The 19,129-nt window shown below is 38.1% G+C and overlaps 2 protein-coding genes across 3 annotated transcripts; one reads left to right on the top strand and one right to left on the bottom strand.

Annotated features, from left to right (window-relative positions):
• Nucleotides 1-11,223: 11,223 nt before the first annotated feature.
• LOC139070233 (uncharacterized) lies at nt 11,224-14,230 on the bottom strand. 2 transcript variants are annotated; one of them, XM_070551953.1, is made up of 5 exons: nt 14,144-14,230; nt 13,281-13,457; nt 12,731-12,838; nt 12,515-12,644; nt 11,224-12,021 (listed from the first exon to the last, which is right to left on the bottom strand). In XM_070551953.1, the coding sequence occupies exons 1-5, from the start codon at nt 14,155-14,157 to the stop codon at nt 11,557-11,559; spliced, it is 894 nt and encodes a 297-aa protein (XP_070408054.1). In that variant the 5' UTR covers nt 14,158-14,230; the 3' UTR covers nt 11,224-11,556. The 2 variants fall into 2 exon arrangements, with proteins under 2 accessions (XP_070408054.1, XP_070408053.1); XM_070551952.1 differs by having other exon boundaries at nt 11,387-12,021; nt 12,437-12,644.
• Nucleotides 14,231-14,368: 138 nt separating this feature from the next.
• Nucleotides 14,369-17,851, top strand: LOC139070236 (coiled-coil domain-containing protein 106-like). Its single transcript, XM_070551960.1, has 4 exons — nt 14,369-14,520; nt 14,881-15,039; nt 15,751-15,957; nt 16,691-17,851. The coding sequence occupies exons 1-4, from the start codon at nt 14,388-14,390 to the stop codon at nt 17,011-17,013; spliced, it is 822 nt and encodes a 273-aa protein (XP_070408061.1). The 5' UTR covers nt 14,369-14,387; the 3' UTR covers nt 17,014-17,851.
• The last annotated feature ends 1,278 nt before the right edge of the window (nt 17,852-19,129 follow it).

Genomic DNA, 19,129 nt, shown 5'->3' with positions numbered 1-19,129 from the left:
AAGGTAGAATCTATTGAGTTGTAAGTGATCTGAACGTTTCATGATGATTACACATTCCTATAGGGGGTCAAACCATGTCCCAAAGGTCACCGGGCTTGGTGTCACTTTGAAGAAGTAGTCCAGTTACACCTTTGTGGGCTTATAACTTGGCTTCTGAATATCCTAGAGAGGTCAGGTTTGTTTTAGAGTACTCCAATTAACAGCCCCTACAACCACAAAAAGGAATGGAGCCATTAGCACTTATGGTTTTTAAATGGCACCCAGAATTATGTTGCACGAAGCACAATTTCACATCATTCTGGGTTCATTTGTGTAAAAACAAGGTCCAATCAGGCTGAAACGTTACAAGAAGGTAGAATCTATTGAGTTGTAAGTGATCTGAACGTTTCATGATGATCGCACTTTCCTATAGGGGGTCAAACCATGTCCCAAAGGTCACCAGGCCTGGTGTCACTTTAAAGAAGTAGTTCAGGTATACATTTGTGGGCTTATAACTTGGCTTCTGAATGTCCTAGAGAGATCAGGTTTGTTTTAGTGTACTCCAATCAACAGCCCCTAAAACCAGAAAAAGCTATGGAGTCATTAGCACTTATGGTTTGTAAATGGCACCCAGAATTATGTTGCACGAAGCACAATTTCACATCATTCTGGGTCCATTTGTGTGAAAACAAGGTCCAATCAGGCTGAAACGTTACAGGAAGGTAGAATCTATTGAGTTGTAAGTGATCTGAACGTTTCATGATGATAGCACTTTCCTAAGGGGGTCAAACCATGTCCCAAACGTCACCGGATCTGGTGTCAATTTAAAGAAGTAGTCCAGTTACACATTTGTGGGCTTATAACTTGGCTTCTGAATGTCCTAGAGAGATCAGGTTTGTTTTAGTGTACTCCAATCAACAGCCCCTACAACCACAAAAAGGAATGGAGTCATTAGCACTTATGGTTTGTAAATGGCACCCAGAATTATGTTGCACGAAGCACAATTTCACATCATTCTGGGTCCATTTGTGTGAAAACAAGGTCCAATAAGGGTGAAACGTTACAAGAAGGTAGAATCTATTGAGTTGTAAGTGATCTGAACGTTTCATGATGATTACACATCCCTATAGGGGGTCAAACCATGTCCCAAAGGTCACCGGGCTTGGTGTCACTTTAAAGAAGTAGTCCAGTTACACCTTTGTGGGCTTATAACTTGGTTTCTGAATATCCTAGAGAGGTCAGGTTTGTTTTAGAGTACTCCAATTAACAGCCGCTACAACCACAAAAAGGAATGGAGCCATTAGCACTTATGGTTTTTAAATGGCACCCAGAATTATGTTGCACGAAGCACAATTTCACATCATTCTGGGTTCATTTGTGTAAAAACAAGGTCCAATCAGGCTGAAACGTTACAAGAAGGTAGAATCTATTGAGTTGTAAGTGATCTGAACGTTTCATGATGATCGCACATTCCTATAGGGGGTCAAACCATGTCCCAAAGGTCACCAGGCCTGGTGTCACTTTAAAGAAGTAGTTCAGGTATACATTTGTGGGCTTATAACTTGGCTTCTGAATGTCCTAGAGAGATCAGGTTTGTTTTAGTGTACTCCAATCAACAGCCCCTACAACCACAAAAAGGAATGGAGTCATTAGCACTTATGGTTTGTAAATGGCACCCAGAATTATGTTGCACGAAGCACAATTTCACATCATTCTGGGTCCATTTGTGTGAAAACAAGGTCCAATCATGCTGAAACGTTACAGGAAGGCAGAATCTATTGAGTTGTAAGTGATCTGAACGTTTCATGATGATAGCACTTTCCTAAGGGGGTCAAACCATGTCCCAAATGTCACCGGATCTGGTGTCAATTTAAAGAAGTAGTCCAGTTACACATTTGTGGGCTTATAACTTGGCATCTGAATGTCCTAGAGAGATCAGGTCTGTTTTAATGTACTCCAATCAACAGCCCCTACAACCACAAAAAGGAATGGAGTCATTAGCACTTGTGGTTTGTAAATGGCACCCAGAATTATGTTGCACGAAGCACAATTTCACATCATTCTGGGTCCATTTGTGTGAAAACAAGGTCCAATCAGGCTGAAACGTTACAAGAAGGTAGAATTTATTGAGTTGTAAGTGATCTGAACGTTTCATGATGATAGCACTTTCCTAAGGGGGTCAAACCATGTCCCAAAGGTCACCGGATCTGGTGTCAATTTAAAGAAGTAGTCCAGTTACACCTTTGTGGGCTTATAACTTGGCTTCTGAATGTCCTAGAGAGATCAGGTTTGTTTTAGTGTACTCCAATCAACAGCCCCTACAACTACAAAAAGGAATGGAGTCATTAGCACTTATGGTTTTTAAATGGCACCCAGAATTATGTTGCACGAAGCACAATTTCACATCATTCTGGGTTCATTTGTGTGAAAACAAGGTCCAATCAGGCAGAAACGTTACAGGAAGGTAGAATCTATTGAGTTGTAAGTGATCTGAATGTTTCATGATGATAGCACTTTCCTAAGGTGGTCAAACCATGTCCCAAAGGTCACCGGATCTGGTTTCAATTTAAAGAAGTAGTCCAGTTACACCTTTGTGGGCTTATAACTTGGCTTCTGAATAACCTAGAGAGGTCAGGTTTGTTTTAGAGTACTCCAATTAACAGCCCCCATTACCAAACAAAGGAATGGAGTCATTAGCACTTATGGTTTTTAAATGGCACCCAGAATTATGTTGCACGAAGCCCAATTTCACATCATTCTGGGTTCATTTGTGTGAAAACAAGGTCCAATCAGGCTGAAACGTTAGCAGAAGGTAGAATCTATTGAGTTGTAAGTGATGTGAACGTTTCATGATGATCGCACATTCCTATAGGGGGTCAAACCATGTCCCAAAGGTCACCGGGCCTGGTGTCACTTTAAATAAGTAGTCCAGTTACACCTTTGTGGGCTTATAACTTGGCTTCTGAATGTCCTAGAGAGATCAGGTTTGTTTTAATGTACTCCAATCAACAGCCCCTACAACCACAAAAAGGAATGGAGTCATTAGCACTTATGGTTTGTAAATGGCACCCAGAATTATGTTGCACGAAGCACAATTTCACATCATTCTGGGTCCATTTGTGTGAAAACAAGGTCCAATCAGGCTGAAACGTTACAAGAAGGTAGAATCTATTGAGTTGTAAGTGATCTGAATGTTTCATGATGATCGCACATTCCTATAAGGTGTCAAACCATGTCCCAAAGGTCACCGGATCTGGTGTCAATTTAAAGAAGTAGTCCAGTTACACATTTGTGGGCTTATAACTTGGCTTCTGAATGTCCTAGAGAGATCAGGGTTGTTTTAGTGTACTCCAATCAACAGCCCCTACAACCACAAAAAGGAATGGAGTCATTAGCACTTATGGTTTTTAAATGGCACGCAGAATTATGTTGCACGAAGCACAATTTCACATCATTCTGGGTTCATTTGTGTGTAAACAAGGTCCAATCAGCTGAAACGTTACAGGAAGGTAGAATCTATTGAGTTGTAAGTGTTCTGAACGTTTCATGATGATAGCACTTTCCTAAGGGGGTCAAACCATGTCCCAAAGGTCACCGGATCTGGTGTCAATTTAAAGAAGTAGTCCAGTTACACCTTTGTGGGCTTATAACTTGGCTTCTGAATGTCCTAGAGAGATCAGGTTTGTTTTAATGTACTCCAATCAACAGCCCCTACAACCACAAAAAGGAATGGAGTCATTAGCACTTATGGTTTGTAAATGGCACCCAGAATTATGTTGCATGAAGCACAATTTCACATCATTCTGGGTCCATTTGTGTGAAAACAAGGTCCAATCAGGCTAAAACATTACAAGAAGGTAGAATCTCTTGAGTTGTAAGTGATCTGAACGTTTCATGATGATCGCACATTCCTATAGGGGGTCAAACCATGTCCCAAAGGTCACCAGGCCTGGTGTCACTTTAAAGAAGTAGTCCAGTTACACCTTTGTTGACTTATAACTTGGCTTCTGAATGTCCTAGAGAGATCAGGTTTGTTTTAATGTACTCCAATCAACAGCCCCTACAACCACAAAAAGCAATGGAGTCATTAGCACTTATGGTTTGTAAATGGCACCCAGAATTATGTTGCACGAAGCACAATTTCACATCATTCTGGGTCCATTTGTGTGAAAACAAGGTCCAATCAGGCTGAAATGTTACAGGAAGGTAGAATCTATTGAGTTGTAAGTGATCTGAACGTTTCATGATGATAGCACTTTCCTAAGGGGGTCAAACCATGTCCCAAACGTCACCGGATCTGGTGTCAATTTAAAGAAGTAGTCCAGTTACACCTTTGTGGGCTTATAACTTGGCTTCTGAATGTCCTAGAGAGATCAGGTTTGTTTTAGTGTACTCCAATCAACAGCCCCTACAACCACAAAAAGGAATGGAGTCATTAGCACTTATGGTTTGTAAATGGCACCCAGAATTATGTTGCACGAAGCCCAATTTCACATCATTCTGGGTCCATTAGTGTGAAAACAAGGTCCAATCAGGCTGAAACGTTACAAGAAGGTAGAATCTATTGAGTTGTAAGTGATCTGAACGTTTCATGATGATTACACATTCCTATAGGGGGTCAAACCATGTCCCAAAGGTCACCGGGCTTGGTGTCACTTTAAAGAAGTAGTCCAGTTACACCTTTGTTGGCTTATAACTTGGCTTCTGAATATCCTAGAGAGGTCAGGTTTGTTTTAGAGTACTCCAATTAACAGCCCCTACAACCACAAAAAGGAATGGAGCCATTAGCACTTATGGTTTTTAAATGGCACCCAGAATTATGTTGCACGAAGCACAATTTCACATCATTCTGGGTCCATTTGTGTGAAAACAAGGTCCAATCAGGCTGAAACGTTACAAGAAGGTATAATCTATTGAGTTGTAAGTGATCTGAACGTTTCATGATGATCGCACATTCCTATAGGGGGTCAAACCATGTCCCAAAGGTCACCAGGCCCGGTGTCACTTTAAAGAAGTAGTCCAGTTACACATTTGTGGGCTTATAACTTGGCTTCTGAATGTCCTAGAGAGATCAGGTTTGTTTAAGTGTACTCCAATCAACAGCCCCTACAACCACAAAAAGGAATGGAGTCATTAGCACTTATGGTTTGTAAATGGCACCCAGAATTATGTTGCACGAAGCACAATTTCACATCATTCTGGGTCCATTAGTGTGAAAACAAGGTCCAATCAGGCTGAAACGTTACAAGAAGGTAGAATCTATTGAGTTGTAAGTGATCTGAACGTTTCATGATGATTACACATTCCTATAGGGGGTCAAACCATGTCCCAAAGGTCACCGGGCTTGGTGTCACTTTGAAGAAGTAGTCCAGTTACACCTTTGTGGGCTTATAACTTGGCTTCTGAATATCCTAGAGAGGTCAGGTTTGTTTTAGAGTACTCCAATTAACAGCCCCTACAACCACAAAAAGGAATGGAGCCATTAGCACTTATGGTTTTTAAATGGCACCCAGAATTATGTTGCACGAAGCACAATTTCACATCATTCTGGGTTCATTTGTGTAAAAACAAGGTCCAATCAGGCTGAAACGTTACAAGAAGGTAGAATCTATTGAGTTGTAAGTGATCTGAACGTTTCATGATGATCGCACTTTCCTATAGGGGGTCAAACCATGTCCCAAAGGTCACCAGGCCTGGTGTCACTTTAAAGAAGTAGTTCAGGTATACATTTGTGGGCTTATAACTTGGCTTCTGAATGTCCTAGAGAGATCAGGTTTGTTTTAGTGTACTCCAATCAACAGCCCCTAAAACCAGAAAAAGCTATGGAGTCATTAGCACTTATGGTTTGTAAATGGCACCCAGAATTATGTTGCACGAAGCACAATTTCACATCATTCTGGGTCCATTTGTGTGAAAACAAGGTCCAATCAGGCTGAAACGTTACAGGAAGGTAGAATCTATTGAGTTGTAAGTGATCTGAACGTTTCATGATGATAGCACTTTCCTAAGGGGGTCAAACCATGTCCCAAACGTCACCGGATCTGGTGTCAATTTAAAGAAGTAGTCCAGTTACACATTTGTGGGCTTATAACTTGGCTTCTGAATGTCCTAGAGAGATCAGGTTTGTTTTAGTGTACTCCAATCAACAGCCCCTACAACCACAAAAAGGAATGGAGTCATTAGCACTTATGGTTTGTAAATGGCACCCAGAATTATGTTGCACGAAGCACAATTTCACATCATTCTGGGTCCATTTGTGTGAAAACAAGGTCCAATAAGGGTGAAACGTTACAAGAAGGTAGAATCTATTGAGTTGTAAGTGATCTGAACGTTTCATGATGATTACACATCCCTATAGGGGGTCAAACCATGTCCCAAAGGTCACCGGGCTTGGTGTCACTTTAAAGAAGTAGTCCAGTTACACCTTTGTGGGCTTATAACTTGGTTTCTGAATATCCTAGAGAGGTCAGGTTTGTTTTAGAGTACTCCAATTAACAGCCGCTACAACCACAAAAAGGAATGGAGCCATTAGCACTTATGGTTTTTAAATGGCACCCAGAATTATGTTGCACGAAGCACAATTTCACATCATTCTGGGTTCATTTGTGTAAAAACAAGGTCCAATCAGGCTGAAACGTTACAAGAAGGTAGAATCTATTGAGTTGTAAGTGATCTGAACGTTTCATGATGATCGCACATTCCTATAGGGGGTCAAACCATGTCCCAAAGGTCACCAGGCCTGGTGTCACTTTAAAGAAGTAGTTCAGGTATACATTTGTGGGCTTATAACTTGGCTTCTGAATGTCCTAGAGAGATCAGGTTTGTTTTAGTGTACTCCAATCAACAGCCCCTACAACCACAAAAAGGAATGGAGTCATTAGCACTTATGGTTTGTAAATGGCACCCAGAATTATGTTGCACGAAGCACAATTTCACATCATTCTGGGTCCATTTGTGTGAAAACAAGGTCCAATCATGCTGAAACGTTACAGGAAGGCAGAATCTATTGAGTTGTAAGTGATCTGAACGTTTCATGATGATAGCACTTTCCTAAGGGGGTCAAACCATGTCCCAAATGTCACCGGATCTGGTGTCAATTTAAAGAAGTAGTCCAGTTACACATTTGTGGGCTTATAACTTGGCATCTGAATGTCCTAGAGAGATCAGGTCTGTTTTAATGTACTCCAATCAACAGCCCCTACAACCACAAAAAGGAATGGAGTCATTAGCACTTGTGGTTTGTAAATGGCACCCAGAATTATGTTGCACGAAGCACAATTTCACATCATTCTGGGTCCATTTGTGTGAAAACAAGGTCCAATCAGGCTGAAACGTTACAAGAAGGTAGAATTTATTGAGTTGTAAGTGATCTGAACGTTTCATGATGATAGCACTTTCCTAAGGGGGTCAAACCATGTCCCAAAGGTCACCGGATCTGGTGTCAATTTAAAGAAGTAGTCCAGTTACACCTTTGTGGGCTTATAACTTGGCTTCTGAATGTCCTAGAGAGATCAGGTTTGTTTTAGTGTACTCCAATCAACAGCCCCTACAACTACAAAAAGGAATGGAGTCATTAGCACTTATGGTTTTTAAATGGCACCCAGAATTATGTTGCACGAAGCACAATTTCACATCATTCTGGGTTCATTTGTGTGAAAACAAGGTCCAATCAGGCAGAAACGTTACAGGAAGGTAGAATCTATTGAGTTGTAAGTGATCTGAATGTTTCATGATGATAGCACTTTCCTAAGGTGGTCAAACCATGTCCCAAAGGTCACCGGATCTGGTTTCAATTTAAAGAAGTAGTCCAGTTACACCTTTGTGGGCTTATAACTTGGCTTCTGAATAACCTAGAGAGGTCAGGTTTGTTTTAGAGTACTCCAATTAACAGCCCCCATTACCAAACAAAGGAATGGAGTCATTAGCACTTATGGTTTTTAAATGGCACCCAGAATTATGTTGCACGAAGCCCAATTTCACATCATTCTGGGTTCATTTGTGTGAAAACAAGGTCCAATCAGGCTGAAACGTTAGCAGAAGGTAGAATCTATTGAGTTGTAAGTGATGTGAACGTTTCATGATGATCGCACATTCCTATAGGGGGTCAAACCATGTCCCAAAGGTCACCGGGCCTGGTGTCACTTTAAATAAGTAGTCCAGTTACACCTTTGTGGGCTTATAACTTGGCTTCTGAATGTCCTAGAGAGATCAGGTTTGTTTTAATGTACTCCAATCAACAGCCCCTACAACCACAAAAAGGAATGGAGTCATTAGCACTTATGGTTTGTAAATGGCACCCAGAATTATGTTGCACGAAGCACAATTTCACATCATTCTGGGTCCATTTGTGTGAAAACAAGGTCCAATCAGGCTGAAACGTTACAAGAAGGTAGAATCTATTGAGTTGTAAGTGATCTGAATGTTTCATGATGATCGCACATTCCTATAAGGTGTCAAACCATGTCCCAAAGGTCACCGGATCTGGTGTCAATTTAAAGAAGTAGTCCAGTTACACATTTGTGGGCTTATAACTTGGCTTCTGAATGTCCTAGAGAGATCAGGGTTGTTTTAGTGTACTCCAATCAACAGCCCCTACAACCACAAAAAGGAATGGAGTCATTAGCACTTATGGTTTTTAAATGGCACGCAGAATTATGTTGCACGAAGCACAATTTCACATCATTCTGGGTTCATTTGTGTGTAAACAAGGTCCAATCAGCTGAAACGTTACAGGAAGGTAGAATCTATTGAGTTGTAAGTGTTCTGAACGTTTCATGATGATAGCACTTTCCTAAGGGGGTCAAACCATGTCCCAAAGGTCACCGGATCTGGTGTCAATTTAAAGAAGTAGTCCAGTTACACCTTTGTGGGCTTATAACTTGGCTTCTGAATGTCCTAGAGAGATCAGGTTTGTTTTAATGTACTCCAATCAACAGCCCCTACAACCACAAAAAGGAATGGAGTCATTAGCACTTATGGTTTGTAAATGGCACCCAGAATTATGTTGCATGAAGCACAATTTCACATCATTCTGGGTCCATTTGTGTGAAAACAAGGTCCAATCAGGCTAAAACATTACAAGAAGGTAGAATCTCTTGAGTTGTAAGTGATCTGAACGTTTCATGATGATCGCACATTCCTATAGGGGGTCAAACCATGTCCCAAAGGTCACCAGGCCTGGTGTCACTTTAAAGAAGTAGTCCAGTTACACCTTTGTTGACTTATAACTTGGCTTCTGAATGTCCTAGAGAGATCAGGTTTGTTTTAATGTACTCCAATCAACAGCCCCTACAACCACAAAAAGCAATGGAGTCATTAGCACTTATGGTTTTTAAATGGCACGCAGAATTATGTTGCACGAAGCACAATTTCACATCATTCTGGGTTCATTTGTGTAAAAACAAGGTCCAATCAGGCTGAAACGTTACAAGAAGGTAGAATCTATTGAGTTGTAAGTGATCTGAACATTTCATGATGATCGCACATTCCTATAGGGGGTCAAACCATGTCCCAAAGGTCAACAGGCCTGGTGTCACTTTAAAGAAGTAGTCCAGGTATACATTTGTGGGCTTATAACTTGGCTTCTGAATGTCCTAGAGAGATCAGGTTTGTTTTAGAGTACTCCAATCAACAGCCCCTACAACCACAAAAAGCAATGGAGTCATTAGCACTTATGGTTTGTAAATGGCACCCAGAATTATGTTGCACAAAGCACAATTTCACATCATTCTGGGTCCATTTGTGTGAAAACAAGGTCCAATCAGGCTGAAACGTTACAGGAAGGTAGAATCTATTGAGTTGTAAGTGATCTGAACGTTTCATGATGATAGCACTTTCCTAAGGGGGTCAAACCATGTCCCAAACGTGACCGGATCTGGTGTCAATTTAAAGAAGTAGTCCAGTTACACATTTGTGGGCTTATAACTTGGCTTCTGAATGTCCTAGAGAGATCAGGTTTGTTTTAGTGTACTCCAATCAACAGCCCCTACAACCACAAAAAGGAATGGAGTCATTAGCACTTATGGTTTGTAAATGGCACCCAGAATTATGTTGCACGAAGCACAATTTCACATCATTCTGGGTCCATTTGTGTGAAAACAAGGTCCAATCAGGCTGAAACGTTACAAGAAGGTAGAATCTATTGAGTTGTAAGTGATCTGAACGTTTCATGATGATTACACATTCCTATAGGGGTTCAAACCATGTCCCAAAGGTCACCGGGCTTGGTGTCACTTTAAAGAAGTAGTCCAGTTACACCTTTGTGGGCTTATAACTTGGCTTCTGAATATCCTAGAGAGGTCAGGTTTGTTTTAGAGTACTCCAATTAACAGCCCCCATTACCACAAAAAGGAATGGAGTCATTAGCACTTATGGTTTTTAAATGGCACCCAGAATTATGTTGCACGAAGCACAATTTCACATCATTCTAGGTTCATTTGTGTGAAAACAAGGTCCAATCAGGCTGAAACGTTACAAGAAGGTAGAATCTATTGAGTTGTAAGTGATCTGAACGTTTCATGATGATCGCACATTCCTATAGGGGGTCAAACCATGTCCCAAAGGTCACCAGGCCTGGTGTCACTTTAAAGAAGTAGTCCAGTTACACCTTTGTGGGCTTATAACTTGGCTTGGTACCACTTTACAATAAGGCTCCCTTATAAATGGCTAATAAATGGTTTATAAATGTATTATTAATCCATCTATAATGCCTTATATATGACTAATTAATGTTTATTATGCATTAATTAAGGGTGAGAAAGAGACTAAACCTACTAGTTTTTTGCCAAATAGTGAACCAAATCTGTTGACTTATGTACTTTATCTAGACTTCATATATTAAACATTTCAAACTAAGAACCTATCTTTTAAGCACTATTAGCATTTGTAAACACAGTTTTGGGCAAATAATTAATGTACCTTATAACTGCATTATAAATACTTACAATGATTAAAGGGAGCGCTATTGTAAAGTGTAAAACATGTCTTTATTTATTAATGATTAATTAACATTTATAAATACAAACTGGAGCCTTCTTATAAAGTGTAAAACATGTCTTTATTTATTAATGATTATTAATGATTAATAAACATTTATAAATACAAACTGGAGCCTTATTGTAAAGTGTAAAACATGTCTTTATTTATTAATGATTAATAAACATTTATAAATACAAAAGGGAGCCTTATTATAAAGTGCAAAGCATGTTTTTATTTATTAATGATTAATAAACATTTGTAAATACAACTGGAGCCTTATTGTAAAGTGTAAAACATGTTTTTATTTATTAATGATTAATAAACATTTATAAATACAAACTGGAGCCTTATTGTAAAGTATAAAACATATCTTTATTTATTAATGACTAATAAACATTTATAAATACTAAAAATTAGTCTTAAATGTTTAAATTTGTTAAACTTCAGAGTTACACTAAATGCTTAAAATATTTGTACAAACCATGTTAACTACTGTCAAAAATGGTCATGTATTGTAAGTGTAGCACATTTAACATCCAAACTCATCAAACACACCAAATACCCCCTCCCTAAAAAAAACTGTTGTAGAAGAGATTCAGGTTAAACTGGGAATGATTTCCATATGTCCTTGAATAAGCGTCCCAGTGGTCCATCAGGATGTTTTGAACCAAGCCAAGATGACCATTCGAGAACTTTAAGATGTTCCTCCAACAACATCTCTGTACGATTTCCTCTTAGTCTGCGAATATGTCCTTTAATTGTCATCCAAGCTCTTTCAATATGTTGTGTATGACTGCCCGAGTGAGGATCAACAAACCACCTGCTGTGATTTACTGTGTAATGTTTGTACCCCATGTTTGTCAAGACATTCTTGTAGGCTCTCCACTCATCACTGATAATGGCACTACCTGACTTAACATGCTGTCTGATCAGAGGAACAAGGTGACGCCTTGTTCGTTTCTCTACAAGTTTTAACACGAGCCTTCGCCTTTTGTCTTTCACTCCCATCAGTCCAAAGACCCATTTCTTTCTTTTCCAAGCATTTCCGAAGCGTCCACGTGCATACTGAAAATAAAAAAAGATTAAGGTTAAACAGAATATTTACAAAGTATATTCTTAAATGCAGTTTGCATCTTAACATTTTAATTGTATTGCTGTTATTAAAGTAAATTGTATTTTAACTTTATTAACAGCATGACAAAGATGTTGAATAAAAAAGCTGTTTTCTGTCATTCATTTCCTTTATGGATTAATTGACTACTTTTACAAACTTTAATTTAGTTAAATTCTGACTCAAGTGATTCAAATCATCATAGTAATTGATATAATAATATGTTTATTAACAGATTGTTTTTGTTTGGTTGTAACAGTTTTACTATATTGATTCTTAAATGTAATGGTAAAAACTTAAAACTTATATGTTTAGGGGACATGTTCAGATCTGGACTGATAATAACAAAGGGGTCTGAGAGTTTACAACCTTTCGCTGATGACGGAGACAGCTTTCATCCATAACCACAAATTCTTTGTGACCACCAAGACAGTGCCCTTTATTTACTCCGTGTCTTTCCATTGCACTGATGCAGACTTGTCGAATACGCTTTGCCATGGCACTTAATGTTTTGGAGCTGCCAGCCACATCATCATCAATCATATCTATCTGCCTGAGCCTGAGCCCTTGTGAAAATCTGCGACAGAAATGAAAACCAATCAAAACTCACTGAGGCCCTATTATTAACTGCTATTCCTGTTGACATTTATACACACAGGCTACCTGTAGATGAACTTCATCCAACTGAAAAGAGAAGATTTTGATTTCTCAAAGAGGGAGCCAGTTCTAATTGTTCTGGAGACTTTTCTATGACTTGCTCTTTTGCAGCACCTGAGAACAAACCAAAAAGTGAGGTAAATAAATGAACCTATAAACATTATCACAAAATTATATTAAAAAATAAATAAGTATTGAGATAAAGTTAGCACTGTGTCTTGCTTTTAAAATTTGAAGGGCTGTTGCTCTATCCCCGACCTTCCTGAATGAGCCGAAAGCCACGCCTCCTAACGTGCACATGCAGGGAAAGCCGAGTCAAGTGAGAGAACATCTGAAATGTAGTGCTATTGGCCAATGTGGTAGGCTTGCAGAAATTATTAGTTTAGCTGTAAAGCCAGGGGAGGGACTTAGGAGAAAAATAAAATATGAAAGATCACACTTTTTCTCATAGAACAAGGTCAGATGGTCAAAATTATTTTAACAATTCCAACTTACGTACCCTGCCTTTAATATCAGAATGTGATGTTAAATGTTCTACATTATCATGCATTCATACCACATAAATTGGTCTTTCTTCACCACAGATATCATTTTCATCTTATGGTGGCAAACAGGGCATCTCAGCTTCTTCTTTAGAAGGTGTTTCTTTTGCAGCCATTTAATCAGCCTCAGAGTCTTCTTTTTAGTTTGTTTTCCCTCTGTATGAGTGCGCAACTTCATCCCAAGAGGCATTCTAGTAGGAAAAATTATAGATTTATTTAATTATATTATTACATTGAAATACTGGTATCTTCAGAATGTCATAGGTAAAAAAAGGTCACTGATATAGCAACAGATCAAGTCTTTGTATAATTCTCAAAGCATTCTTTGAAAAGTCAAGGAAAAATGTAAAACCATTAATTTGACCAAAAAATTCAACACACAAAAAAAATCAAGATATAAACATTTCTAGTTCCAGTTTATTTTACTTACTTAAAAAACACAGCACATACAGTTACTAACTGTATTGCCTCTGCAATCTATTTGTGTTGTTTTTTTTTCTTTTTACAATACACAGCTCAACAGGAAGTAACACTTGCTAAATAAAAACCTGAATTTATAATTATGTTGACTTACTAAGAATGACCAAAAAAAGAAAGATAAATGGGTTTTTAATAAATATGTTAATTATCATTATTTATGACTACTCTTCCCTGCAAGCGAACTTGTAAATGCTGATAATTTTCAAAGAAAAATGTAAAAATGGCTAACACAACAGGAACAAGAATATTTAGTTAAGTTAATACAAAACATGCTACATTTACACAAAACATTTTCATTCTTAAAAATGATTTTTCTTCATCAGCTAAAGTAATATTTAAAAGTGAATTATAATTAAAAGAACAACCCTGCATACAAAAAATAAAACAATTTGCTTACCTCTTATAGTGCATTGGACTCAGTTATGAAGCGTTTCCCGCTGGATTTTTAGGTTGCATATGAAAACTAGCCATCGTCGCGCCAAAGGGAATAAAACGAAAATTAGCCATACAGAGATGAGCTTAGTGCAAACATCCAATCACAGTGAATCTTAATACGGAAGTCCCTCCCATCGGTGTGCGTCGGAGCTGAGGTGGATCCACCAGTCAAACCGACACGGACTGACGCTAGCTACGGCAGCGCCATGGATGGACCTGAAGAGAAAGATTCCTGTTCCACTGCGACACCTGCGGTCAGCACGCGTTCAAAGAAAAACAAAAAGCAGCGACTGGATAACGTTAACACTAAACCAACGCTGTCAACAGAGAAACGTGATGGTGAGGAATGTTTTAATGCTAACAATGAACCATTTGGCTGCTACAGTGCCTAGCTATCTCTGGTACTATTAATTATTACGAAAGTGACACCTCACAAAGTTTTATATTTTTTAATAGTTAGTAAATGTATATACATTTATATCATTATGAATAACCCCAGTGTGGTAACATGGAGGAATAATTTATTTTGTTCTGGAAGTGTCTGCTCTACAACAGGTGTTTGTCTCAGAACTTTTTTTACATTTGTATTGTTACCATTTAAAGTAGATATTTTTGTTTCTGCTGTCATTTAGTTTGCCTAGTTTAGATTAGAGATTCTGCTACTGTTGTTAATGTGTGTCTAAATTTTGTCTTTTTTAGATACTTCTTCTGGCCTTGCCCCTACTGCAACTGTGCTTCTTAATAAGGAGAGACAGGAAGTTGCTTTTCTTAAGGAGAAGCTGGAGTGGCAAAAGATGAGAATTGAAGAACTGGAAGGAGAGAGGGATTTCCTCCGAAGTCAGCTATCATCTCTGTCAAGTATGACATTAAACTAGTTTCATAAACATTGTTTAATTTTAGATTATTGTGATAAAAATCAGATAATTTATAAATATACATGAAGATCCCTTATTGTCACTGTGTTGATAAAAAAAATTGTTACTCTTTGGTGTTATGCCAGTTAACTCTTAAAAATAACTTGTTCTAATTGGGTTTAAACCTATTGATTAATTAATTGGCATGTATTATGCCATTACCTATTATCTGTTTATTATCTGTTTTCTTACAGTTGTCTGTGCTCTCACGAATAAATACATTTTCATTTACATACTTTAATAATTAATTTAAAATACACATTTCGACATCAAAGTGTTCATTTAGATGGTTTGTAGTTGTGCCACTTTATCTCTTAGTACCAGCAACTTAGTTTTCCCCTTTTTCTCCTTTAAACACCACGGTAATAGGTAATTACTGCCAATTATTGACATTTAATGTTGTATTGGACAACAACACTCAGTCATTATACTGTTTTATTATTCTATAGTCTACAAAAATTAGATTTGCCCAGCCACATGTATATTATTTCACTCAGAAGGGTGCATCATTCTCATTCTGTCAAAGCACATAAGCTGACAAAATCATCCATTGTGTAATGAAATGAAATTGGCAGCTACTTTGCATGTTTGTTTCACTCTGTGTTACCTGATATGTGTTAAAAAAAATTCTAAATTCATCCATTTTTTTCTGCAGCGCAACCTAAAGACGAACCATTAAATGATACGTTTTTCAACAATCCTTCTGAAAACTTGGATTCATCTTCCACATCTTCATCTGCATCATCTGAGTGGTCATCCTCATCCTCATCTTCACCCCCAAAGAAGCAAAAGCGCAAATTCAAAAACAAGCATTCAAAAGCCAAGAAATACAAGAAGGAGGAAAAGAAGTTCCGGCAGCGTGGTGAGCAAAATACTTATATTCAGAAGATATGTAGCCTGGCCTGCCAGAGTCCTCCTCTGTTTAATTCTGCACAGAGAAAGAGTCTGGTAACTCTCCTATGTAAATAACCCCACCCCCCTGAAAATGCTAACCAAACCAATCATCACTGAGCAGCGTATGTCACACACACAGTGAAGCTCAAATTCTCATAAACAATTATGTCTGAAGCGGAGTTCACCGCGGCTCTTTCCTCTGTTGTAAAAGACTTGGACATGTCTTTGAAACCACAACAAGAACCGCTAAAAATCTTTCTTCTAAAGAAAGATGTTTGCGCCATTACCAGGCTCCATTTTTTACTACAGCTAAAAAAACTACTGTGTCACATGGTACAGTTGGCATTTCCACCTTTTTTTTTTTTTTGATTGGTCATTTTTGAGCTGGCTAATCCCGCCCCTCATGTGCCTCTCTGCCTGTGAGTTACCAGACTCTCTGTGCAGAAGTCTAGTCTGGCAGGCCAGGCTAGAAGATATGTTCTTTGGAGATAAAATTACCATTTAAACATTTTCTTCAAACTACATTGTATTTGACACCAAACTTGAATATAAGGTTTGGACTGATGCGCATTTTTAGAAATGCATACACACACACACACACACGTATATGCATGTGTGTGTGTAAATTATAGTAACAGATTGTATTGTGTGCCATGAGCATTTGTTTCTAACAGTTTTCTTTGTTTTAATTTGATTCTCAGTCCGAACACCAAGTGAGATTGTGCAGAGATACAAGTCCCTCCTCAAGACATTTCCAAAGATGAAGACCTTGTCCAAAGCTTTTCAGAAGCATGGGATTGACAGAAACACAGTTGTGTCCACGGCATCAGTTGCTGAGCTCGCTATCGCAGCTCCTCTTGTTTACCAGGAGCTGATCTCCAACAAGCCCAGTGGAGAGACGGTACTCCATTTTGCTAAGCGATGTGAGGAAGAGATTCAAAGCAATGATGAAGTGAAAAACAAAATAGAAAGCATGAAGGCTGATGGTACTTTGCTTCCAATTCGAAGAGGCAAGTCTGTCTGAAAGCCTACTCAGTTATCTGACTTGTTCTGTTTCAGCATATTTAGCTATAGAACAGATGTGTGTGAAACTGGTAATTTTTTAACGATCTGTTCAGTTATGTGTTCAGTTTCCACACAACAAAGATTTTTCTTGTCATTTTTGTTTAGAAGGTTTTGTGTGTCCTAAGAGTAACCAAAACAACTGCACTTGTTAAGATAGAGTATTGTCTAATGTTATAAGGCAGCTTGTTATACTTTTCATAGTAAGGCCCCTAGTCTTCAAAAAGTTTACTGGTTATAAATAAATGTTAACTAGTTTCATACTAAAAAAGTTTCATTTTACATTTAAAAATGTTTAAGAGTCATTAATAAACACTGATATGTTTTATACTTTACAATAAGGCTCCCTTTTGTAATTATAAATGTTTATTAACTATTAATAAATAAAGACATATTTTACACTTTACAATAAGGCTCCAGTTTGTATTTATAAATGTTTATTAATCATTAATAAATAAAGACATGTTTTACACTTTACAATAAGGCTCCAGTTTGTATTTATAAATGTTTATTAACTATTAATGAATAAAGACATATTTTACACTTTACAATAAGCCTCCCTTTAATCATTGTAAGTATTTATAATGCAGTTATAAGGTACATTATTAGTTGCCCAAAACCTTGTTTACAAATGCTAATAGTGCTTAAAAGGTAGTTTCTTAGTTTGAAATGTTTAATATATGAAGTCTAGATAAAGTACATAAGTCAACAGATTTGGTTCACTATTTGGCAAGAAACTAGTAAGTTTAGTGTCTTTTTCACCCTTAATTAATGCATAATAAATGTTTATTAGTCATATATAAGGCATTATAGATGGATTAATAAGACATTTATAAACCATTTATTAGCCAATTATAAGGGAGCCTTATTGTAAAGTGGTACCCTTGGCTTCTGAATGTCCTAGAGAGATCAGGTTTGTTTTAATGTACTCCAATCAACAGCCCCTACAACCACAAAAAGGAATGGAGTCATTAGCACTTATGGTTTGTAAATGGCACCCAGAATTATGTTGCATGAAGCACAATTTCACATCATTCTGGGTCCATTTGTGTGAAAACAAGGTCCAATCAGGCTGAAACATTACAAGAAGGTAGAATCTCTTGAGTTGTAAGTGATCTGAACGTTTCATGATGATCGCACATTCCTATAGGGGGTCAAACCATGTCCCAAAGGTCACCAGGCCTGGTGTCACTTTAAAGAAGTAGTCCAGTTACACCTTTGTTGACTTATAACTTGGCTTCTGAATGTCCTAGAGAGATCAGGTTTGTTTTAATGTACTCCAATCAACAGCCCCTACAACCACAAAAAGCAATGGAGTCATTAGCACTTATGGTTTTTAAATGGCACGCAGAATTATGTTGCACGAAGCACAATTTCACATCATTCTGGGTTCATTTGTGTAAAAACAAGGTCCAATCAGGCTGAAACGTTACAAGAAGGTAGAATCTATTGAGTTGTAAGTGATCTGAACGTTTCATGATGATCGCACATTCCTATAGGGGGTCAAACCATGTCCCAAAGGTCAACAGGCCTGGTGTCACTTTAAAGAAGTAGTCCAGGTATACATTTGTGGGCTTATAACTTGGCTTCTGAATGTCCTAGAGAGATCAGGTTTGTTTTAGAGTACTCCAATCAACAGCCCCTACAACCACAAAAAGCAATGGAGTCATTAGCACTTATGGTTTGTAAATGGCACCCAGAATTATGTTGCACGAAGCACAATTTCACATCATTCTGGGTCCATTTGTGTGAAAACAAGGTCCAATCAGGCTGAAACGTTACAGGAAGGTAGAATCTATTGAGTTGTAAGTGATCTGAACGTTTCATGATGATAGCACTTTCCTAAGGGGGTCAAACCATGTCCCAAACGTGACCGGATCTGGTGTCAATTTAAAGAAGTAGTCCAGTTACACATTTGTGGGCTTATAACTTGGCTTCTGAATGTCCTAGAGAGATCAGGTTTGTTTTAGTGTACTCCAATCAACAGCCCCTACAACCACAAAAAGGAATGGAGTCATTAGCACTTATGGTTTGTAAATGGCACCCAGAATTATGTTGCATGAAGCACAATTTCACAT

This window comes from Nothobranchius furzeri, chromosome 6 (assembly GCF_043380555.1).
Source record: "Nothobranchius furzeri strain GRZ-AD chromosome 6, NfurGRZ-RIMD1, whole genome shotgun sequence".
In the NCBI taxonomy this organism is placed as follows: domain Eukaryota; kingdom Metazoa; phylum Chordata; class Actinopteri; order Cyprinodontiformes; family Nothobranchiidae; genus Nothobranchius; species Nothobranchius furzeri.
The sequence above is the reverse complement of the archived record's forward strand: the minus strand, read 5'-3'. Positions and strand labels throughout refer to the sequence as shown.

Excerpts from the sequence above, each read along its gene's own strand:
- LOC139070233 (XM_070551952.1), bottom strand. Across the intron at positions 12,839-13,280 it reads AAGAAAGACCAATTTATGTG|GTGCTGCAAAAGAGCAAGTC; the intron begins GTATGAATGCAT and ends GTTTGTTCTCAG. Across the intron at positions 12,022-12,436 it reads GTCTCCGTCATCAGCGAAAG|TATGCACGTGGACGCTTCGG; the intron begins GTTGTAAACTCT and ends TTTTATTTTCAG.
- LOC139070236 (XM_070551960.1), top strand. The coding sequence starts at position 14,388 with ATGGATGGACCTGAAGAGAAAGATTCCTGTTCCACTGCGACACCTGCG. Across the intron at positions 14,521-14,880 it reads GTCAACAGAGAAACGTGATG|ATACTTCTTCTGGCCTTGCC; the intron begins GTGAGGAATGTT and ends TGTCTTTTTTAG. Across the intron at positions 15,040-15,750 it reads TCAGCTATCATCTCTGTCAA|CGCAACCTAAAGACGAACCA; the intron begins GTATGACATTAA and ends TTTTTTCTGCAG.